This window comes from Bombina bombina, chromosome 6 (assembly GCF_027579735.1).
Source record: "Bombina bombina isolate aBomBom1 chromosome 6, aBomBom1.pri, whole genome shotgun sequence".
In the NCBI taxonomy this organism is placed as follows: Eukaryota; Metazoa; Chordata; class Amphibia; order Anura; family Bombinatoridae; genus Bombina; species Bombina bombina.
The window spans coordinates 899834062-899859346 of NC_069504.1; the positions used below are offsets into that span (position 1 = coordinate 899834062).

The 25285-nt window shown below is 37.4% G+C and overlaps 1 protein-coding gene across 2 annotated transcripts in view; it reads right to left on the bottom strand.

The window, feature by feature from the left end:
- Positions 1–25285, bottom strand: part of MAP2K5 (mitogen-activated protein kinase kinase 5) — a 314237-nt gene that overhangs the window by 185027 nt on the left and 103925 nt on the right. For both annotated transcript variants that reach the window (XM_053718510.1, XM_053718509.1), the window contains exon 9: positions 20550–20589. In XM_053718510.1, coding sequence (XP_053574485.1) covers positions 20550–20589 — 40 coding nt within the window. The remainder of the gene's footprint in view (positions 1–20549; positions 20590–25285) is intronic.

Here is a 25285-nt window from a genome sequence, read left to right on the forward strand (position 1 = left end):
CATACCACCAATCTCAAATCTTACCTTCCGTCTCTCCATCGTACCTGAAATCTGATAAAGGGAACCATCCCATCTTGGTAGTTGATGGACAACAGAAAGGCTACAATACTGTTGCAAACATCCTCCTTCATACATGCCTATGTTGCTACCGCTATTAAAATTCACAATCTCCATGCCAAGCCTCCTAGTCTCAGAGATTCTGTGAGGAGTCCGGACCTATTAAATCTACTACAGCACAACACCCACGGCATCCCAAACAACACCCTACGGGTCTTCACTATTATGGAGATGCTTTTCCTACTCTTTGCCCCGCAAAAATATAGGAGACTATTCTGCAGAATTGGAGTGGGGTAAGGTTGTACGGTAGTTGACCAGAGTTTTCCCTCCAAGCGTCACTCCCTTTACTTAAAGTCTACGGGGACTCTGAACATACCTGTTTATGAGTGTCATGACAAATCATACTCAGGGGACTCTACGGTCTATTATTGTTGATTTTTTTTACATTTATCACAGATGCTGGTGAAAATGAATATAAGATACTGTTGGCTAAGTGTAGTTTGTTATAGCTATGATATAGTTTCTCTCTATGGACTATCATTGAACTCCTACATATGCCATAGTCACTGGTGAAAGTTCATATTATATAGGGTTTGTGTGTTTAATAATATGTAAAGTTATTACTCTAGGTTAGCATATACCTCACTGTATCTTTGGGTAATATTAACATCTTGTGTGTTTATGATACTTTTACAAGCCTATTCCTTAAATCCTTAGCATTTTCTTCCCTTCATTCTGTGTTGTCTGCGGCCGAGATAGCACAGTTAGTTTATCTAAGTTGAGAAGGTATGGATTGGGCTTATGGCTTCTCCATTGCTCCATCTTTTTACACGCACACTAACAAATTTAATTCTGTGAAACAGCAGATCACAACCAGGAGACCTCTTTTTAGCCTTAATTCCTAGTTCATATAGGTTACCCATAGTTGGGATTCAGCAGTGATGGATTTTGAGGTATTTGCTTCTCCCATATTTTCACTGCCTCCATAGTGAAACTTTTAAGTATCCCTAATTATATTAATGTTGATGGGGCCCACTCCATAAGACTTAGCCAGCTCTTAGACCTGGAAAATACCCTATATTGGCTTCTACCCATGCTATGAGCTCCCCACAGGTTCCATTTCTACTTTATCAAATTTATTACCTATCTTAGTAGCTTGCTGCCATACCATTCTCTAAATATAATCCCTTCATGTTATTTAATAGATCATCCATATGTGGTTATTATTCCATTTGCATTATCATATTATTTAAATTATAATTCATGAGTTAATAAGAGTTTACTTAAAAACTATAAAAACAAGGTTTGCACTGCGAGACACAAGAGCGGTCTCTTCAGACTTAGTCACCTTCTATACAAATAATTGCTCCATGTTTTTGAGGCCCAAGAGTGACCTATGTTTTATTTAGAAGGTTTACATTCCATTCGGAAAGGCCTTCTATCCTAATACCAGTTACTATATTTACCACCTATGATGTACAACGTATTTTACTTTAATGTTGAACTAATCCTATATTGTTTTCTACATCTTGTAATATGTTTATATGCCTTGAAAGTAACCTTAATTAAAAAAAAAAAAGAAAAAAAAAGAAGAGAATAAAGCGGGGGGGGGGGGGGGTTGGGCACAGAGACAATTACGTGATTAATTGTTTAAAATGGCAATAAGTACTAATAACTTTTATTAATAAAATACACAAGTGGCAAATTGGCCTCCACAGCATTAAAAGTTTAAAGGGACATTTTAATGCAAACATTACATGCCCTGACTCGTAACAGTGTATATATATCAAATTAAAAGGGTCTAATACTTAAAAAATTAGTGCATTTCCCTTTAAAATAAAAAGCATAAACAAACTAATCAACAAAATGCTTCTAGTTAAAGGGACACTATACACCAATTTTGATATAACTGCATATAATAAAAACTACTATAAAGAAGAATATGCAGATACTGCTATAAAAATCCAGTATAAAACCTTTTAAAAACTTACTTAGAAGCTCCCTGTTTAGAACTGTTGAAGAGGTTAGGCTGGGACACCCAATGAAAGGGTCTGGGAAAACAAGAAAAGCAGACACTCCCCCTCTCCCATGCATATGGAAAAGACCTATTACACAACTAGGAGTCTATAGACATGTCACATTAGTATAAATCTAAAACTTTGGGGCTTGGTTAGGAGTCTGAAAATCAGCACAATGTTATTAAAAATTAAGCAAAACTATACATTGTTACAAACACACTCCCAGATGGGGTATATAAATTGATCATCTACAAAACATTTATGCAAAGAAAAATCTAGTGTACAATATCTCTTTAAAGATAACGTTATTTCAAAAGTAGCTCTTTACTGTGCTTGTGCCCACAAAGAATATTTCTGAGTTCAGAAAATATATAAGATGATCATTGTGCAGTAAAAACTATCACTTAAAAAGTGACAGCTTTCTTTTTAAAGAATTTTTACACAGTACACATGGTACTGTAAACATTTTCTACACAAACCTGTTTGCTGCCATTTTTTTCAATATCCAAAAGGCCACTAAAATAATTTGCCTTTATATTTAAAGGCAAATGAAACCCAACATTTTGCTTTCATGATTTAGACAGAGCTTACCATTTCTTTCATGTAATTGGCAAGAGTCCATGAGCTAGTGATGTATGGGATATACAATCCTACCAGTAGGGGCAAAGTTTCCCAAACCTCAAAATACAGCCCTCACCACACCCACAATTCAGTTTTACAAACTTTGCCTCCTATGGAGGTGGTGAAGTAAGTTTGTGCTTTCTATGATAAGCGCTTCTAAGCATTTTGAAGCCCAATTCCTCTCAGAGTACAGTGTTTGTCAGAGGGATGTGAAGGGAGTATCGCCTATTGATTTTATGGTTTTCCTCGTGGGAAATCTTTTCAAAAGGTTCTCTGTTATCGGTCGTATGGATTCATCTCCTACCTCCCTTTTCAGATCGACGATATACTCTTATATACCATTACCTCTGCTGATACCTTTTCAGTACTGGTTTGGCTATCTGCTATATGTGGATGGGTGTCTGTCGGTAAGTATGTTTTCATTATTTAAGACACTCTCAGCTATGGTTTGGCGCTTTATGTATTAATATAAAGTTTTAAATATATGTATTTTACTTATATTTGCCATGAGTCAGGTCTATGTATATTTCCTTTTGCAGACTGTCAGTTTCAGTTTGGGAAGCATGTTTAGGAAGTTATTTGTCTTACCTGGGGTATAGTAATTTTTTTCAATTTGACTGTTTTTTCTTTTAATTTCGCGGGCCAAATTAGGCTTGCGAGGGCGCAAAATGCTGTTATTTATTGCGTCATTCTTGGCGCAATAATTTTTTGGCACAAAGGTACGTCTTTGATGACGCAAGTTTGTCATTTCCGGCGTCTTAGTTGACGACAGGTTTTCTTGCACAAGGTTGCGTTTGTGATGACGCGAGTTGCGTAATTTGCGGATGTTGTTGGCACCAAAAAATGTTTCAACTTCCTTTTGCGTCGTGTGTCATACTTGGCACCAAAAAATTTAGTTTATTTTTTCACCCCACTTCCTATATGCCTTTTGCCTTCTATATGCTCAGAGGGCTATGCTGTTTGCATTTTTCCCCCATTCCTGAAACTGCCTTATGAGGAAATTGTAAATTTTGCTTTAATGTTTTTTCTTTTACATTTTGCAAGATGTCTCAATCTGATCCTGTCTCAGAAGCAACTGTTGGAACCCTGATCACAGTTCTACCAAAGCTAAGTGTATCTGTTGTAAATTAGCCAAGATTATATCTCCAGCTGTAGTATGTAACAGTTGTCAAGATAAGCTTTTGCACGCAGAAAACATGTCCATCAATACTAGTACAGTTGCTGTTGTTCTTCAACATCTAATGTACATGATATCCCTGTTGATATGAAAAATTATATTGCTGATGCGATACAGAAGGCTTTGTCTGCTATTCCGCCTTCTAATAAAGATAAACGGTCTTTTAAAACTTCTCATAAAATTGATGAAATTTCTAATGACCGACAACATACTGAAATATCCTCCTCTGATGAGGATCTCTCTGATTCAGAAGATCCTAGCTCAGACATTGACAATGACAAATCTACTTATCTTTTCAAGATTGAGTATATTCATTCCTTGTTAAAAGAAGTGTTGGTTACTTTGGATATTGAGGAGTCTAGTCCTCTTGATATCAAAACTAGTAAACATTTAAATTCTGTTTATAAACCTCCCGTGGTTACTCCTGAGGTTTTTCCAGTTCCTGATGCTATTTCTGATTGCTAAGGAATGGGTTAAGCCTGGTACTTATTTCATTCCTTCTTCTATGTTTAAAAGGTTGTACCCTTTGCCAGCGGCTAGATTAGAGTTTTTGGGAAAAAATCCCAAAAGTTGATGGGGATATCTCTACTCTTGCCAAACGTACTACTATTCCTATGGAAGACAGTACCTTCTTTTAAAGATTCTTTAGATAGGAAACATGAATCTTATCTAAGGAAAGCTTATTTATATTCTGGCTATCTTCTCAGGCCTGCCATTGCTACAGCGGCATCAACCTTTTAGTTGGAAAGCTTAGCACAACAGGAAACAGATCCTAGCATTGTTCGTTTGCTTCAACATGCTAATCATTTTATCTGTGATGCTATTTTTGATATAATCAAAATTGATGTTAAATCTATGTCTTTAGCTATTTTAGCTAGAAGAGCTTTATGGCACAAATCTTGGAATGCTGACATGGTATCTAAATATAGATTACTATTTATTTATTTCCAAGGCAACAATGTATTTGGTTATTAGTTGGATTTAATTATTTCAACTATCACTGTCGGGGAAGGGAGTTTTTTTGCCTCAGGATAAAAGATCTAAGGGTAAATCTAAAGCTTCTAATCCTTTTCGTTCTTTCGACAGAATAAGGAACAGAAAACCAATCCTTCCCCTAAAGACAGTTGGAAACCTTCTGCAAGTTGGAATAAATCCAAGCCTTTTAAGAAACCAAAGCTAGCCCCCAAGTCTGCATGAAGGTGCAGCCCTCGATCCAGTTCAGCAGGTGAGGGGGCAGATTGAAATTATTCCAAGACATTTGGGCAGATTCTGTTCAAAATCAGTGGATTCAGAGTATTATCTCTCAAGGGTATCGAATAGGATTCAGAGTAAAACCTCCTGTGAGAAGATTCTCTCTCTCTCACTTTCCAGCAAATCCGGTGAAGGCTCAGGCTTTTCTTAAGTGTAATTCAGATCTAGAGCTTTCAGGGGTAATAATACCTGTTCCGTTTCAGGAACAAAGTCTGGGGTTTTATTCAAATCTATTCATTGTCCCAAAGAAAGAAAATTAATTCAGGCCAGTTCTGGATCTGAAGTTTTTGAATCGTTTTGTAAGAGTCCCAACTTTCAAGATGGTGACTATGAGGACTATTTTGCCTTTTGTTCAGCAAGGTTATTATATGTTCACGATAGACTTACAAGATGCATATCTTCACATTCCAAATCATCCAGACCACTATCGGTTTCTAAGATTCTCTTTTCTAGACAAGCATTATCAATTTGTCGCTCTTCCATTTGGCCTAGCAACAGCTCCAAGGATCTTTTCAAGGTTCTCGGTGCCCTTCTATCTGTAATCAGAGAACAGGGTATTGCAGTGTTTCCTTATTTGGACGATATCTTGGTACTAGCTCAGTCTTTACATTTAGCCGAATCTCACACGAATCAACTAGTGTTGTTTCTTCAAAGACATGGTTGAAGGATCAATTAACCAAAGAGTTTCTTGATTCCTCAGACAAGGGTCACCTTTTTAGGTTTCCAGATAGATTCAGTGTCCATGACTCTGTCTTTAACAGACAAGAGACAAATGAAATTGGTTTCAGCTTGTCGAAACCTTCAGTCTCAATCATTCTCTTCAGTGGCTATGTGCATGGAAGTTTTAGGTCTCATGACTGCAGCATCGGACGCGATCCACTTTGCTCCTTTTCACATGAGACCTCTACAGCTTTGTATGCTGAATCAATGGTGCAGGGATTATACTCTGATATCACAATTGATATACTTAAATCCCAACATTCAACTCTCTCTGACTTGGTGGTTAGATCATCGTATAGTTCAAGGGGCTTCTTTTTTTCATCCTACCTGGACTGTGATCACAACAGATGCAAGTCGTTCAGGTTGGGGAGCTGTTTGGGGATCTCTGACAGCACAAGGGGTTTGGAGACCTCAAGAGGCGAGGTTACCAATCAATAATTTAGAACTCTGTGCTATTTTCAGGGCTCTTCAGGTTTGGCCTCTATTAAAGAGAGAACCATTCATTTGTTTTCAGATGGACAATATCACAACTGTGGTATATGTCAATCATCAAAATGGGACTCGAAGTCCCTTAGCTATGAATGATAGAAGTATCTTGAATACTTTCTTGGGCGGAATACAGCTATTGTCTAATTTCTGCGGTGCATATCCGAGGTGTAGAGAATTGGGAAGTGGATTATCTCAGCCGTCAGACCTTACATCCTGGGGAGTGGTCTCTCCATTCAGATGTATTTTGTCAGATTGTACAGATGTGGGGTCTTCCATAAATAGATCTGATGGCTTCTCATCTAAACAAGAAACTTCCCAGGTACCTATCCAGGTCCAGGGATAATCGGGCGGAGATGGTGGATGCTTTAGCAGTTCCTTGGTTTTACCAACCTGCTTATATCTTTCCGCCTCTAGTTCTTCTTCCAAGAGTGATCTCCAAGATCATTATGGAACAATAGTATGTGTTTCTGATAGCACCAGCGTGGCCTCACAGGTTTTGGTATGCAGATCTTGTTCAGATGTTCATTTGCCAGCCTTGGCCACTTCCTCTAAGACCAGACCTTCTGCCTCAAGGGCCATTTTTCCATTAGGATCTCAAATCGTTAAATTTGATGGTATGGAAATTGAACTCTTAATGCTTAGTCATAGAGGTTTCTCTGACTCAGTGATTAATACTATGCTACAGGCTCATAAGTCTGTTACAAGGAAGATTTATTATATCATAAATTTTCCTGGCATTCTTTTAGAATTCCTAGAATTTTACAGTTTCTTCAGGATGGTTTGGATAAAGGTTTATCTGCAAGTACTTTGAAGGGACAAATCTCTGCTCTCTCTGTTTTATTTCATAGAAAGATTGCTAAGCTTCCTGATATTCACTGTTTTGTTCAGGCTTTGGTTCGTATCAAGCCTGTTATTAAATCAATCACTCCTCCTTGGAGTCTTAATTTGGTTTTGAAGACTTTGCAGGCTCCTCCTTTTGAGCCTATGCATTCTTTGGATATTAAACTACTTTCTTACCGCAAATCAACTTATGCAAATTGCGTATAGTCTTTTTTTCTATGGGACTTCCATAGCGCCGGTATTATGAGCTTGTCCTGGGAGGCCAAAAAGTGAGCGGTACAGCCTACCCCGTCAAGATTTGTACCGCATTTTAAAGTCAGTATTTATTAGTTTTACACTACAACGCTGTAGCATAAAACTCATAACTAAAGTGCTAAAAAGTACACTAACACCCATAAATTACCAATTAACCCCTAAACCGAGGCCCTCCAGCATCGCAAACACTATAATAAAATTATTAACCCCTAATCTCCCGCTCCGGACATCGCCGCCACTAGAATAAACATATTAACCCCTAAACCGCCGCACTCCCGCCTCGCAAACACTAGTTAAATATTATTAACCCCTAATCTGCTGTCCCTAACATCGCCGCCACCTACCTACATCTATTAACCCCTAATCTGCCGCCCCCAACGTTGCCGCCATTATATTAACCCCTAAACCTAAGTCTAACCCTAACACCCCCTAAATTAAATATAATTTAAATAAATATAAATAAAACCTACAATTATTACCTAAATTATTCCTATTTAAAACGAAATACTTATCTGTAAAATAAACCCTAAGCTAGCTACAATATAACTAATAGTTACATTGTAGTTATCTTAGATTTTATTTTTATTTAACAGGCAAGTTTGTATTTATTTTAACTAGGTAGAATAGTTAGTAAATAGTTATTAACTATTTAATAACTACCTAGCTAAAATAAATACAAATTGACCTGTAAAATAAAGCCTAACCTGTTTTACACTAACACCTAACCTAACCCTACAATTAAATAAATTCCCTAAATTAAATACAATTAACTAAATTCAAAACAAATAGCTAAATTACAAAAAAAAAAAAACACAAAATTACAGAAAATAAAAAACAAATTACAAGATCTTTAAACTAATTACACCTAATCTAATAGCCCTATCAAAATAAAAAAGCCCACCCAAAATAAAAAAAAACCCCTAGCCTAAACTAAACTACCAATAGCCCTTAAAAGGGCCTTTTGCGGGGCATTGCCCCAAAGTAATCAGCTCTTTTACCTGTAAAAAAAATACAAACAACCCCCCCAACAGTAAAATCCACCACCTACAAAACCAAAGCCCCAAATAAAACCCTAACTAAAAAAACCTAAGCTTCCCAATGCCCTGAAAAGGGCATTTGGGTGGGCATTGCCCTTAAAAGGGCTTTTAGCTCTATTGCGGCCCAAAAGCCCTAACCTAAAAATAAAACCCACCCAATACACCCTTGAAAAATCCTAACACTAACCCCCGAAGATCTACTTACCGGGAGAAGTCTTCATCCAAGCGGCAAGATGTCCTCAACAAAGCCGGCAGAAGTGGTCCTTCAGACGGGAAGAAGTCTTCATCCAGACGGCATCTTCTATCTTCATCCATCCGGCGCGGAGCAGGTCCATCTTCAAGACATCCGGTGCGGAGCATCCTCTTCCAACGACGACTACCCGACGAATGAAGGTGGCGTTCCTTAGATTCCGTTTGGCTGATAGAATTCTATCAGCCAATCGGAATTAAGGTTGAAAAATTCCTATAGGATTGAGCTCACATTCTATTGGCTGATTGGATCAGCCAATAGGATTGAAGTTCAATCCTATTGGCTGATTGCATCAGCCAATAGCATTTTTTTCAACCTTAATTCCGATTGGCTGATAGAATTCTATCAGCCAATCGGAATCTAAGGGACAAGTAGTGATGGGTGTGGGGAGCGCTCTAAAAGAGCTGTGAGTATAAACTATGATTTGAAGTGTGTATACACTGTGATAGAATGTGTATGGATTTACCAAATATAATTTCTCTGAATAAATATAATTACTTTGAATCATAAATTTTGTGTGGTTCTGGTGTTATGTAGTGTCTCTCCAAAAAATGTGAACAAATAAACAAACAAAAACAAAACGTTGATTCTTAAAATTCTTCAAGGACAATTTTATAAAATCCTTCTATTTATTCAAAGACAATTTTATAAAATCCTTCTATTTATTCAAAATGTGTATGCTCGGTGTATTATCACTGTACCTTTAAATAAATTGATGTGCCTCTAAATAAAATTGATACACAAATTGTGCTTCAAAATGGATAGACAAACAAATCGTTATGAATTTGAAACGTGATGAATTTAAAACGTGATGAATTTAAATGAATAAACAAACAAATCGTGATGAAAAAAATGACTTAACTTCTAGATGAATAAACAAACAATTCGTGATAAATTTAAAAAACTTTACTAAGATAAAAAACAGTATAAGATCGTTTCAATCGTATTTTATGGTTATACCATACATTGAATCTGTTTAGAGCATGTGGGGGTACATCTTTATCGTAAAACAATGCTAAAAGTTCGGATTTTTAATCCTTATGGTGGAAGTTCGGATTTGTAATCCTTATGGTTTTCTTAAGTTGTGGCCACAACCAATTTTAAAACAGTTAAAATCCAAATGTAGTACTGTGCTGTTGTTAATTTTGCAGTTTATTCTCCCCCTAACCGGACCTCTGATATTCCTTACCTCCGTGTTTTCTTTGTATTACCTTGGGTTCTGGGAAGAGTGCTTTTTGTAAGTAGGTCGAGTTCTCCAAGCGGCTTTGCCGCTGTTTGAATTTCCTCCGCAACTACTTCCTACCCTGATGTGCGTGTGACGTTGACGTTGTACACGGAGGACCAATCAGGCAACCGGATCGTGGGGGGAGTGTTTCTTGTACTGGAGCCAATCTTTCCACACTCGATGTCAGGTTTTCTACGCGTTTCAGCGCCGTAACTTGCGCCTTTATCAAGACTGTATAATCTGGTGTGTCTTTTAGGCTCCTATATAGTCCTGTTGAGGTTAGGATACTCCCCCTAATTAATGCTCTAATATGTTCCGGTTTATAAATTATCATTTCTTAGCCTTATTCATTTTCTTTCAATGGCAGATTCTTTGTATACAACTAATGTTGTTAACACATTTATACTGAATTATATTTATTGAAAATAAAATAAATGAATAAATGAAATAAATAAAACATGTGAGTGAAAAGTGATGTTTAGTGAAAATGTGAAGGGAGACTGTGGTGTGTTAATTCAATTGTTGTCATATTCAAATAAGTATGAGGGTATGTGCCATCAAATAATGGTTATTTTCTATCGGGTAATCAGTACACTATTGTACTTTTGTTATGGCAATACTGTTCACTGTTTTCGCTGCACTCACAAGAAAGGATTCAAGTTAAGCTCTGCATTGAGGCCATATGGTGTGAGAGTATTGAATTTGAATATGAGTTCAGCTTCCTTTAATAGTAACATATTTTCCATATTACCTCCTCTGTTATTATGTATCTTTTTTATACCCCAGTATGTGAATCCTATTGGTTTTTTTTGATGTTTTTCTGTGAAATGTTTAGATAATAGATGTTTGCAATTACCTCTTTTAATGTTGGATAGATGTTCTCTTATTCTATCATGTAACGGTCTACTCGTTTGCCCTAAGTATTGTAATTTGCATTTGCATTGGATTAAATAAATTACATTTGTATCTGAACACCTAATGGTGTCTCTTATGGGGTATTTATAGTTGTTATTGGAGGATATTACTACTTTACTTTTTTTACCATATTTGCACGCTTTACAGCTTGTGCAAGGAAAAAAACCTTGCAGAGCATTTCCATATAGGTCTTGGTCTCTTGGTTTAGATGATTTGTTAAATTGACTGGGTGCCAGTATACTTCCCAGATTATTTGTCTTCCTGAATATTAGTGTAGGTCGTGATTTTACAATGTCAGTTAGTAGTGGATCTTTTCTAATTATGTGCCAGTGTTTATCTAGAATCTTTTTTATAATCTTATGATCTTCACTGTATTCTGTAATGAATGATATTTGGTTATGTGATAAGTTTTTGTTCTTATTTGTATATTTTAATAATTCTGTTCTATCTTTATTTATTGCTTGATTTTTGGCTTCTTGTATTATTTTATCTTTATATCCCTTCTCTTTAAATTTCCTTTCCACCCAGTTACGCTAACTTATTCATGGGGAGGTTTGAGGATAAATATATCCTACACTCCCCATGGGGTGCAAACCTTGTGCTCTATAGGAGATTCATAGACGATATGTTTCTGATCTGGAAAGGGGACCAAGAACTCCTCAATTTATTTCTAGAAGACATAAATTATAACACTTGGGGTTTAAGTTTTACCCATGAATATAGTAAAACAAATATACATTTTTTAGATGTTCAAATAAATATTATAAATAACACCATCACAACAGAAACATATTTCAAACCTACAGATACAAATAGTTACATACATCCGGATAGCTGTCATTTGGAAAGATGGATCAACAATACACCTAAAGGCCAGTTCTATAGGATAAGAAAAAACTGTACAGATGAAAATACATTTCAGAAACAAGCGAACACTTTGGAAAGGAAATTTAAAGAGAAGGGATATAAAGATAAAATAATACAAGAAGCCAAAAATCAAGCAATAAATAAAGATAGAACAGAATTATTAAAATATACAAATAAGAACAAAAACTTATCACATAACCAAATATCATTCATTACAGAATACAGTGAAGATCATAAGATTATAAAAAAGATTCTAGATAAACACTGGCACATAATTAGAAAAGATCCACTACTAACTGACATTGTAAAATCACGACCTACACTAATATTCAGGAAGACAAATAATCTGGGAAGTATACTGGCACCCAGTCAATTTAACAAATCATCTAAACCAAGAGACCAAGACCTATATGGAAATGCTCTGCAAGGTTTTTTTCCTTGCACAAGCTGTAAAGCGTGCAAATATGGTAAAAAAAGTAAAGTAGTAATATCCTCCAATAACAACTATAAATACCCCATAAGAGACACCATTAGGTGTTCAGATACAAATGTAATTTATTTAATCCAATGCAAATGCAAATTACAATACTTAGGGCAAACGAGTAGACCGTTACATGATAGAATAAGAGAACATCTATCCAACATTAAAAGAGGTAATTGCAAACATCTATTATCTAAACATTTCACAGAAAAACATCAAAAAAAAACCAATAGGATTCACATACTGGGGTATAAAAAAGATACATAATAACAGAGGAGGTAATATGGAAAATATGTTACTATTAAAGGAAGCTGAACTCATATTCAAATTCAATACTCTCACACCATATGGCCTCAATGCAGAGCTTAACTTGAATCCTTTCTTGTGAGTGCAGCGAAAACAGTGAACAGTATTGCCATAACAAAAGTACAATAGTGTACTGATTACCCGATAGAAAATAACCATTATTTGATGGCACATACCCTCATACTTATTTGAATATGACAACAATTGAATTAACACACCACAGTCTCCCTTCACATTTTCACTAAACATCACTTTTCACTCACATGTTTTATTTATTTCATTTATTCATTTATTTTATTTTCAATAAATATAATTCAGTATAAATGTGTTAACAACATTAGTTGTATACAAAGAATCTGCCATTGAAAGAAAATGAATAAGGCTAAGAAATGATAATTTATAAACCGGAACATATTAGAGCATTAATTAGGGGGAGTATCCTAACCTCAACAGGACTATATAGGAGCCTAAAAGACACACCAGATTATACAGTCTTGATAAAGGCGCAAGTTACGGCGCTGAAACGCGTAGAAAACCTGACATCGAGTGTGGAAAGATTGGCTCCAGTACAAGAAACACTCCCCCCACGATCCGGTTGCCTGATTGGTCCTCCGTGTACAACGTCAACGTCACACGCACAACAGGGTAGGAAGTAGTTGCGGAGGAAATTCAAACAGCGGCAAAGCCGCTTGGAGAACTCGACCTACTTACAAAAAGCACTCTTCCCAGAACCCAAGGTAATACAAAGAAAACACGGAGGTAAGGAATATCAGAGGTCCGGTTAGGGGGAGAATAAACTGCAAAATTAACAACAGCACAGTACTACATTTGGATTTTAACTGTTTTAAAATTGGTTGTGGCCACAACTTAAGAAAACCATAAGGATTACAAATCCGAACTTCCACCATAAGGATTAAAAATCCGAACTTTTAGCATTGTTTTACGATAAAGATGTACCCCCACATGCTCTAAACAGATTCAATGTATGGTATAACCATAAAATACGATTGAAACGATCTTATACTGTTTTTTATCTTAGTAAAGTTTTTTAAATTTATCACGAATTGTTTGTTTATTCATCTAGAAGTTAAGTCATTTTTTTCATCACGATTTGTTTGTTTATTCATTTAAATTCATCACGTTTTAAATTCATCACGTTTCAAATTCATAACGATTTGTTTGTCTATCCATTTTGAAGCACAATTTGTGTATCAATTTTATTTAGAGGCACATCAATTTATTTAAAGGTACAGTGATAATACACCGAGCATACACATTTTGAATAAATAGAAGGATTTTATAAAATTGTCTTTGAATAAATAGAAGGATTTTATAAAATTGTCCTTGAAGAATTTTAAGAATCAACGTTTTGTTTTTGTTTGTTTATTTGTTCACATTTTTTGGAGAGACACTACATAACACCAGAACCACACAAAATTTATGATTCAAAGTAATTATATTTATTCAGAGAAATTATATTTGGTAAATCCATACACATTCTATCACAGTGTATACACACTTCAAATCATAGTTTATACTCACAGCTCTTTTAGAGCGCTCCCCACACCCATCACTACTTGCACATTTCTATACATCTGATATTGGGAGCATATCAGATTTGGGGAAGCTAGTTGAGTCCTATCTACGTATCACTCCACACTTTCCTTTTCTCGGAATCTAAGGGACGCCATATTGGCTGACGTCACTTAAAGGTACCTTCATTCGTCGGGTAGTCGTCGTTGGAAGAGGATGCTCTGGGCTGGATGTCTTGAAGATGGACCCGCTCCGCGTCAGATGGCTGAAGATAGAAGATGCCGTCTGGATGAAGACTTCTGCCCTTCTGGAGGACCACTTCCATCGGCTTCGTTGAGAATATCTTGCCGCTTGGATGAAGTCTTCTCCCGGTAAGTGGATCTTCGGGGGTTAGTGTTAGGATTTTTTAAGGGTGTATTGGGTGGGTTTTATTTTTAGGTTAGAGCTTTGGGCCACAATAGAGCTAAATGCCCTTTTAAGGGCAATGCCCATCCAAATGCCCTTTTCAGGGCAATGGGGAGCTTAGGTTTTTTTAAGTTAGGGTTTTATTTGGGGGGTTGGTTGTGTGGGTGGTGGGTTTTACTGTTGGGGGGGTTGTTTGTATTTTTTTTTTACAGGTAAAAGAGCTGATTTCTTTGGGGCAATGCCCCGCAAAAGGCCCTTTTAAGGGCTATTGGTAGTTTAGTTTAGGCTAGAGTTTTTTTTTGGGTGGGCTTTTTTTATTTTGATAAGGCTATTAGATTAGGTATAATTAGTTTAAAGATCTTGTAATTTGTTTTTTATTTTCTGTAATTTAGTGTTTTTTTTGTAATTTAGCCAACTGTTTTGAATTTAGTTAATTGTATTTAATTTAGGGAATTTAATTGTAGGGTTAGGTTAGGTGTTAGTGTAAGACAGGTTAGGTTTTATTTTACAGGCCAATTTGTATTTATTTTAGCTAGGTAGTTATTAAACAGTTAATAACTATTTAACTATTCTACCTAGTTAAAATAAATACAAACTTGCCTGTAAAATAAAAATAAACCCTAAGATAGATACAATGTAACTATTAGTTATATTGTAGGTAGCTTAGGGTTTATTTTACAGGTAAGTATTTAGTTTTAAATAGGAATAATTTAGGTAATAATTGTAGGTTTTATTTATATTGATTTGAATTATATTTAAGTTAGGGGGTGTTAGGGTTAGACTTAGGTTTAGGGGTTAATAAATATAATATAGTGGCGGCGACGTTGGGGCGGTAGATTAGGGGTTAATATTTAACTAGCGTTTGCGATGCGGGAGTACGGCGGTTTAGGGGTTAATATGTTTATTATAGTGGTGGCGACGTTGGGGGTGGCAGATTAGGGGTTAATAACATTATGTAGGTGTTGGCGATGTTGTGGGCAGCAGATTAGGGGTTAATAAATATAATGTAGGTGTCGGCGATGTTGGGGGCAGCAGATTAGGGGTTAATAAATATAATGTAGGTGTCGGCGATGTTGGGGGCAGCAGATTAGGGGTTAATAAGTATAATGTAGGTGTCGGCGATGTCGGGGGCGGCAGATTAGGGGTTATTAAGTGTAAGATTAGGGGTGTTTAGACTCGGGGTTCATGTTAGGGTGTTAGGCGTAAAAATAAATTTTGTTTCCCCATAGGAATCAATGGGGCTGCGTTACTGAGCTTTACGCTGCTTTTTTGTATGTCTATGGGGAAATCGTGCAGGAGCACGTACAACCAGCTCACCGCCGACTTAAGCAGCGCTGGCATTGGAGTGCAGTGTGGAGCACAATTTTGCTCTACGCTCACTTCTTGCCTTTTAACGCCGGGTTTGTAAAAACCTGTAATACCAGCGCTGCAGTTAAGTGAGCGGTGACAATAACATGCAAGTTAGCACCGTACCACTCATAACACAAAACTCATAATCTAGCCGTTATTTTTTTGTGGATTTAATATTTTCAGCTGAAAATGGCTGTTTTTATTTTATCCCTCCCTTTCAAGTGACTCTTGTGTGAAGTTCCACATTTTGGGTATTTCTATCCCATACGTCACTAGCTCATGGACTCTTGCCAATTACATGAAAGAAAACATAACTTATGTAAGAACTTACCTGATAAATTAATTTCTTTCATATTGGCAAGAGTCGATGAGACCCACCCTTTTTTCTGGTGGTTAGGATTTTTTGTATAAAAGCACAATTATATTTCCAGTTCCTCTTTTTTCTATGCTTTTTTACTCCTTTTTCTATCACCCCACTACTTCGTTAAACTGAATTGTGGGTGTGGCGAGGGGTGTATTTATAGGCATTTTGAGGTTTGGGAAACTTTGCCCCTCCTGGTAGGATTGTATATCCCATATGTCACTAGCTCATGGACTCATGCCAATATGAAAGAAATTAATTTATCCTTTAAATGCTCTTAGGAGACTTTTCTGTTCAGAGAAGCCTACCACCCAACTTAATAATATTTCTCTTACATTTCCCTCATCTAACTCTGCATTAACATCTTTCTCAATCTTGCAGTCCTCACCTCCTGTTTCTCAACCTCCTACCCTTCTAGATTGTAAGTTGCCACAGGAATAGGGCCCTCAATTCCGCCTGTATGTGTTTGTAAATTCTGTCCTGTCTCTTAGAAGTTTTATATCATTGTTTTATTTAAAGGGACAGTCTACACCAGAATTTTTATTATTTTAAAAGATAGATAAATCCCTTTATTACCCGTTCCCCAGTTTTGCATAACCAACACAGTTATATTAATATACTTTTAACCTCTGTGATTATCTTGTATCTAAGCCTCTGCAAACTGCCCCTTTGTTTCAGTTCTTTTGACAGACTTGCAGTTTAGCCAATCAGTGCCTGCTCCCAGATAACTTAATGTGCATGAGCACAGTGTTATCTATATGAAAAACATGAACTAACAACCTCTAGTGGTGAAAAACTGTTAAAATGCATTCTGAAAAGAGGTGGCCTTCAAGGTCTAAGAAATTAGCATAGGAACCTCCTAAGTTAAGCTTTCAACTAAGAATACCAAGAGAAGAAAGCAAATTTGGTGATAAAAGTAAATTGGAAAATTGTTTAAAATTACATGCTCTATCTGAATCATGAAAGTTTATTTTGGCCTAAACTGTCCCTTTAAATGAATTGTATCCATGGACAGCACTGCAGAACATGATGGAGCTTCATAAATAAAGTATAATAATAATAATAATAATAATAATAATAATAAATTATGGTTTTTAAAAAGTTTCAAATTTACTTCTATTATCAAATTTGTTTTGTTCTCATGGCATTCTGTTTGGAAGAGATACCTAGGTAGCTAGCGTGCACATATATGGAGAACTACATGGCAGAAAAAAACTGCTGTCATCTAGTGCTCTTACAAATCTATAACTATAGCAAAACTGCTGCCATACAGTGCCACAGACACGTGCACGCTCCTAAGCTTATCTCTCTTTTTTTTTTAAGAAACGATACCAAGAGTCATAAAAATGACACGCTCTATGTGAATCATGAAAGAAAAATATTGGGTTTCATGTTTCTTTAAAGGACCAACATAACTTTAAAAAAGTGACAGTATTTTTGCTACATGCTCTATAATTATTTTCTTCAATTGTATTAGATTTATATTTCTTCTATAGTTGTATACATTTGTCCCAAAGAAGGTTTTATAAGCAGTTGTCTGAAATGATGTAAAAAAAAAAATAAACAAACAGAAAACTTATAAAAAGAGTCACGCTATACAGAAACTTTCAAGTGGTGAAGAGAGAACAATATCTAATACTTGTCACTTAAAAGGACAGTCTACTCAAAATTAAAACTTTCATGACTCATATAGGGCATGTAATAGTTAACAACTTTCCAATTTACTTTTATCATCAAATTTGCTTTGTTCTCTTGGAATTTTTTGTTGAAAGCTAAACCTAGGTAGACTCATATGCTAATTTCTAAGCCCTTGAATGCTGCCTCTTATCTCAGTGCATGTTGACAGTTTGTCATAGCAAGACAGCGCAAGTTCATGTGTGTCATATAGATAACATTGTGCTCACTCCTGTGTAGTCATTTATGAGTCAGCATGGATTGGCTAAAATGCAAGTCTGTCAAAAGAGCTGAAATAAGGGGGCAGTCTGCAAGGAAATCAAAGAGGTAAAATGTATATAAGTATAACTGTGTTGGTTATGCAAAACTGGGGAATTGGTAAAAAAGGGATTATCTATCTTTTTTTAAACCCTAAGAATTCTTGATCAGACTGTGCCTTTAAGGTTTGACTGCCTTTAAATAACTTATAAAAGTGTTCCATATTTCCATTAATAATGTATCAATAACAGGCCAAGAGGCCTATTTATCAAGCCGTCAACCGCAAATACGCTGGAATTCCGCAGCGCAATTGTGGCGAGCCTGATTCGCCCTATTTATAAAAAGCCTACAGACCAGCAAAAGTTGAAATTGGTGACGTAACATACGATCCGCCAGTCTCAGTCCGACACAGATCGATGCTTACGTCATTACAGATGTTCCAAATACAAATTCGGCACTATCTGACAACTTTTGCCATTTATCAAACTTCTAACAGGTACGCTCGCCACTATTCCGGCCCAGTGTACCTGCTTTTCAATCCACCACCTTGGAGGCCGCGGATGCTATAGGAATCAATGGGAGTCTGAAAGCAGCGAAAGCTCATGTTCGATACTGTCAGATATCCCATTGATTCCTATGGTAGAATAAAAATAACGTTTACACCTAACACCCTAACATAAACCCCGAGTCTAAACACCCCTAATCTTCCAGCCCCGACATCGCCGCCACCTACATAAATGTATTAACCCCTATTCTGCCGCTCCCGGACCCCACCGCCACCTAAATAATGTATTAACCCCTATCCCGCCGCTCCCGGACATCGCCGCAACTAAATAAATATATTAACCCCTATCCCGCCGCTCCCGGACATTGCCGCAACTAAATAACCCCTATCCAGCCGCTTCCGGACATCGCCGCAACATACATAAATGTATTAACCCCTATTCTGCCGCTCCCGGACCCTGCCGCAACTAAATAAATGTATAAACCCCTGGCCTCCCACATCACTACCACTTACTAAACCTATTAACCCCTAAACCGCCAGCCCCCCACTTCTCCATAAACTAAATTAGGCTATTAACCCCTAAACCTAACAACCTGCTAACTTTACATTAAATATTAACTCATCCCTATCTTATAATAAATTTAAACTTTCCTTTAGAATTAAAATAAACTATATTAAACTACTAATTACCCTAACTATTATACTAAAATTACATTAAACTACACATTAAATTATTATATATTTAAAAACCTAACCCTACTCAAGTTATTTAGATCTACTATAAAGAATTACTAAGTTACAAAAAAATAACAACTAAGTTACACAAAATAAAAAAGAAATGATCAAATATTTAAACTAATTACACCTAATCTAATAGCCCTATGAAGCCCTATCAAAATAAAAAAGCCCCCCCCAATAAAAAAAAAAACCTAGCCTACAATAAACTACCAATGGCCCTTAAAAGGGCCTTTTGCGGGGCATTGCCCCAAAGAAATCGCCTCTTTTACCTGTAAATAAATAAGGGCATTTAGCTATTTTTCCGTCCAAAGTCCCTAAGCTAAAATGAAAACCCACCCAATAAACCCTTAAAAAAACCTAACCCTAACCCCCGAAGGTCCACTTACAGTTTTTGAAGACCCGACATCCATCCTCAATAAAGCAGCAGAAGTCCTCAGCGAAGCAGGCAGAAGTCTTCATCCAAGCGGGCCGAAGTCTTCATCCAGACGGCATCTTCTATCTTCATCCATCGGCATGGAGTGGCTCCATCTTCAAGACATCCGGCGCGGAGCATCCTCTTCTGACGACGTCTTCTGAACAATGAAGTTTCCCTTTAAATGACGTCATCCAAGATGGCGTCCCTTACATTCCGATTGGCTGATAGAATTCTATCAGCCAATTGGAATTAAGGTGGAAAAAATCCTATTGGCTGTTGCAATCAGCCAATAGGATTGAGCTTTCATCCTTTCATCATCGATGACTGTTAGTTAACAACAGTCCGCTGCTCATCGCCCCGTACTTGGTGCGCAGCTTTTTGACAGATTTTTTGATAAATAAGGAGAGTGTATTCAGGTCCATGGCCGCGATGTTAGGCGAGCATATTGGTGCCGGCGAATGCAGCATAGTTGACGGCTTGATAAGTAGGCCTCATAGTGTTAAAGGGACATAAATGAAACACTATTGAAAAAGATCTGCACACAAAAAAGCATTTAAAACTATAATTTTATTAGCAACATTTGAATTGTTCCGCAGTCACAAACTTCTTAAAAACCTTTTTTTAATAGTAAATTAGCGACAAACATTAAGGAGCTCCCATTATTATCAAGTAATCCCCATATAGCATATGTAGTAGGGACAGGCCTGTTTTGAGTCAGTAGAAAAACTACAGATTTCAAGTACAGGGATAGCAGTCAAAATTGCATGCAAACAGACTCCAAAACAACCCAATAAACCCTACCTTCACAGCAAGGATCTTCCCACTTGGGATATGATATGCTCTGCAAAAAAAAACATAAGAAATATTATAAATGCCAGCTAAAATCTTAGGGTAGGAGAGAGGGCAATATGGATGTGTTAAAAGACATGAAAGCATAGTTATTTAAGAAAAATATATGAGAGTATCACACATTAAAAGGGACACTTAACCCAATTTTTTTTCTTTAATGATTCAGATAGAGCATGTAATTTTAAGCAAATTACAACTATCAATTTTCTTCATGAAAGCAAAAAGCAGGAATGTAAAGCTTAAGAGCCAGCCCATTTTTGGTTGAGAACCTGGGTTATACTTGCTTATTGGTTTGCTAAATGGAGCCACCAATAAACAAGCGCTATCCAGGGTGCTGAACCTAAAATGGTCTGGCTCCTAATTTTAAATTCTTGCTTTTTAAATAAAGATAGCAAGAGAACGAAGAAAAATTGATAATAGGAGTAAAGTAGACAGTTGCTTAAAATTGCCTGCTCTATCTAAATCATTAAAGAAAACATTTGGGTTTAGTATCCCTTTAAGCAAGATAATTGAAATTGGTGAACATCTGATAGTGTTGTACAGGTTTATCACTGTCTTCTAGTGTAAGCATGACATAAAAAATAGTATTTTATTAACAAAAACAAGATTTTATACAAATAACGGACATAAAAGTGCAAAACAAAAATACCCTGATGCATTATATGCAAGCAATAGTGCAATACTAAAAAGATACAACTATGTGTTTAACCCTTGCAAAGTTAGCTCCAGAGCAAAACTGGACTACTGGGACCTAGCTGAAAACATTAGGTGCGCAAGAGGCAAAAGTGCATAGCAACCAATCTCCTCCTAGCTACCAGTAGTGCATTGTTGCTCCTGAGCCTGCCTAGGTATGCTTTTCAACAAAGGTCACCAAGAGAACGGAGATAATAGAAAAAAATAAGGAAAAGTTCCTTAAAACTCATTGTTCTTTATGATTTATGAAAGTTTAATTTTGGCTTTCATGCCCCCTTAAATAAATGAGATTACCACCAAAATATAAGCAATTTCTAATCTTGGCCCATATCCCTTGGTAATATGTACCAGTGAGAACCCCTCTCCCAAGGAATGTGGACAGTACTGCCCACTTCCCTAGTAACCTGTATAAAGGTAACTCTAAAGCGCCACCCCTTCATCTTTCTAGTGTTGTCCACCCAAGATAGGTAGACCAGGTAAAAGGGAGGAAGCCTGGTAAGTATAATCCAGGGATATGGGCCAAGATAGAAATTACTTATATTTTAATGATAATTTCTACTTATCTCGGCCCTCTCTGGTAATACTTACCTGCAAGAAGAGTAAAGAGCACTAGCACCAACAAGTATGAGTGGGAAAGAAGACATCAAAGACACATAGTGAAAAAATATAAAACAATAGTTTTAGACAAAACAGAAGACCAAATTTAGCAGAAGCAGGCTGGCCTACATTCAAGTTTATAGTGTGATTCAAAGGTATGATAAGATTTCCAAACTGCAGCCTGACAAATTTCTTCAGGCGTAGCATTTGCCTCAAGAGACCAGGAAGTTGTAATTGCCCTAGTAGAATGTGCCCTAAGCCCATACAGCACCTTTACGCCCTTTTGTTTGTATGCTCTGGAAATAGTAGATTTTGCAGGAGCTTGACCCTGTCAAGGACCTTTAGGAACTATTAACAGCTCCTCCGTCTTGCGAATATCTTGTGTTCTTTAAATGCTATAACTGTTTTCCCTGTGATTCTTGTTTTTCTTGACAAAAAGAAAGAAGCACAATATCCCGATCTTTCTAAAAGTCAGAGACAACCTTAGATAGAAGTTCAGACACAGTCTGTAAAATTACATTATATTGATGGAAAACAGTAAAAGGATCCTTGATGGAAAGTACTTGCAATTCAGAAAGACGTCTAAATGACGTGATGGCCACCAGAAAAATAGTTTTCACAGTTAGGAACCCAAAAGAAAGGTTCATAGGGAGACCACAGTAAAACATCCAAAACTAGAGGAAGATCCCCAGATGGTACAGAAGGTTTACTTGAAGGATGGATATGGGTCAATGCTTGAAAAGAAAACTTAAAGAAAAACATCATGTAGGAATTCAAGCAGCTGAGATAGACAAAGATGCTGTAGTAGCATAATGTTCTATCATCCAAGTAGAAATGTTTTTCCATATGCTATAATAGGTTCTGGAGGTATACTCTTTATAGTCTGCAATGTTTAAATAACAGGAGCTAAAATGTTCAACAATTAAGTCTGGCAACCTTAACAACCATGCCGTTAACTTGAACTAGTATGATTCGGATAAACCACTGGAACTGGACATAGCATGTCCCAAGAGACTGGAAGGGAAGAACCACTATGACGGTTGTTGTCTCTTGCTAATTTTCAGGAGATAAGAGATTAGAGGAACTGGTGGGAATATATGAAAACACAAGTCCAGCACCTGTGTCTTCTGTGTAATGGGTATGCGAGCTGTCCAAGTAGTGCACAAACTTGTACCGGAACTGGAGGGAAGACCTAAATGAGACTAAATGGTCATTCCTGAAGCAGAGCATCCACTCCCAGAGCCTGATGTGTTGGAAAGAGACTGAAGAATCTTGCAATGTGGCAATTTACACAGGAAGCTATCAGATTGATCTCTGGATCTCCCCATGTGTTCACAATCATTAAGGAACAGTCTCTTATTTTGCTGCTATTCAAATGGAGAAATCTGGTGTCTGCTTAGAAAATCTGCATTCAAATTCTCTGCTCCTGGAACATTAACTGCAGCCAGATTTTGAACATGATCCTGAGCCCTGTTGAAGATTGATGATCCTTGTTCCTTCCTGAAATTAAATATAAAATGTTACAGTCCTGTTTTCTGACAGGATATTTACCGCTCTTCCTGTAAGATGGTCCTGAAAATTAAGCAATACCTGAGGAATGGCACTGATTTCCAACACATTTGATGGTAAGGACTGGGTTTCCCTGTCCCAAGTCCCTCGTGCATAATGCCCCTGACAAAAAGCACCCTAGCCTTCTTTGATGGCATCTCTTTGAAACAGGATCCAATCTTGCTCTACAAAGGATAGCCCTCTGGAAAGATTCTAGGTCTGAAACAACCAACGAAGAATTTTCCTTAGCTCCACTGAAAAGGAAATCCAATAAGACAGACTGCTTGTTTTCTTAAAATTTCTTAGAAAATGGCATTGGAAAGGATGAATTCTTCACCTGGCCCATTTCACTACATGAATGACTGAAGCCATGTGTCCCAATAGTTTCATCCATTCATGTACTGAAAGTTGCTTGAAATGACGGAGGTTCTGAAAATGTTTTCTTAACAACTGCATATGTGATGTTGGCAGAGATACCATCTGTTTTAATGTGTCAAACTGAGCACCTAAGAATATGTATAAGCCAACCATGTATATATATGTGTGTGTGTGTGTGTGTGTGTGTGTGTGTGTGTACCAAGTTTCCCTAGGGAAAAAAGGGGCAACCGGACGTGGACTACACTTGATGTGAATCCGCCCTCCAGAGGCCAACCACCTGAATGTTCTGTGTAAATATAATAGCTTTGCAATAACAGCAAACAAACAGGATTTCTACAAGTGAGTCAAATTTACTGACATTCCGGGGAGTAAACCTCCCCTTCCTCAGAACATATATATATATATATATATACACACACACACACACTAAATATAATTCAGAGGTTTTCTGTGGGAAAAACAAGCCTTCTGGCCTGTCTAGATTTGTTAATAAATTACACAAGTTATTTTCTCTAAATTTTGTGCGTAGTGGAGGATTTTTTACCTCCCCCTAATTTGAAATGTTGTTGTATTTTGTCCAGAAATCAACTTCACCCAGCAGTGATTCAAAAGTGAATACACCCTGTCACGGATATCAGACGGCTAAGGCTACCCCCCACCCCCCTACAACCTCACCCCTGTTGTTTCTCAGTGGTTTTGGGCTCCCCAGAACAACCACCATCTCTGGAAGCTGTTTGTTTGCTTTGTGTTGGCTTGTTTTTGTGTTCAGAGAAAAGTTGGTGTATGACCAGCAAAATCCTCCTAGGCTGGCCGGGCTCCTGGAACTCCCGGTCGGCCGCCTTACAACGGACACCCGCCTAACCCCTCTCAGGCTGGCCAGGCTCCTGGAACTCCCGGTCGGCCACAGGACAGCAGAACACCTGCAAACTTTAACCCAGGTCGCTTTAACCGCCCCCCATATGTATTGGGATTATGTGGGACTGTGGCTCCTATGGAGGTGCCGGGCTGTCTGGAGGGGCGGGAATGGCGGGAAAATAGTGGGATTGTCCAGGGTCTTATCAAGATGAGCTGACTGTATAAAAGGAGTGTGTGTTTTCAATAAAATCAGTTCCTGTTAAACCTGAATGCTAGGCTGTCTAGTTATTTGGGTTTGCTCCAGCTAAAATCACTTTTCCTGGGCTACATAGCAGCCTGTTCCAGGCAGAGGAAGGACACTCTGACAGAGCTACCTAGTCTGGTAGCTGGAGTCAGCTACAGGGTGGGACCCTGAGTACTGGTGCTGTCAGGCATCAGGGGTGGCTACAGGCTGTGGTCACTTGCCAGCTACATAGCTGCAATCGGCAGGGGGGAAGCAGGACCCGTTTGGCTGAGCTACTCAGTCGGGGTAGCCGGGGGTATCCATCACACACCCCTAAGTGGAAATGTCCAAATTGGGACATTTGTCCAAATTGGGAAGTGTCGATATTATGTGT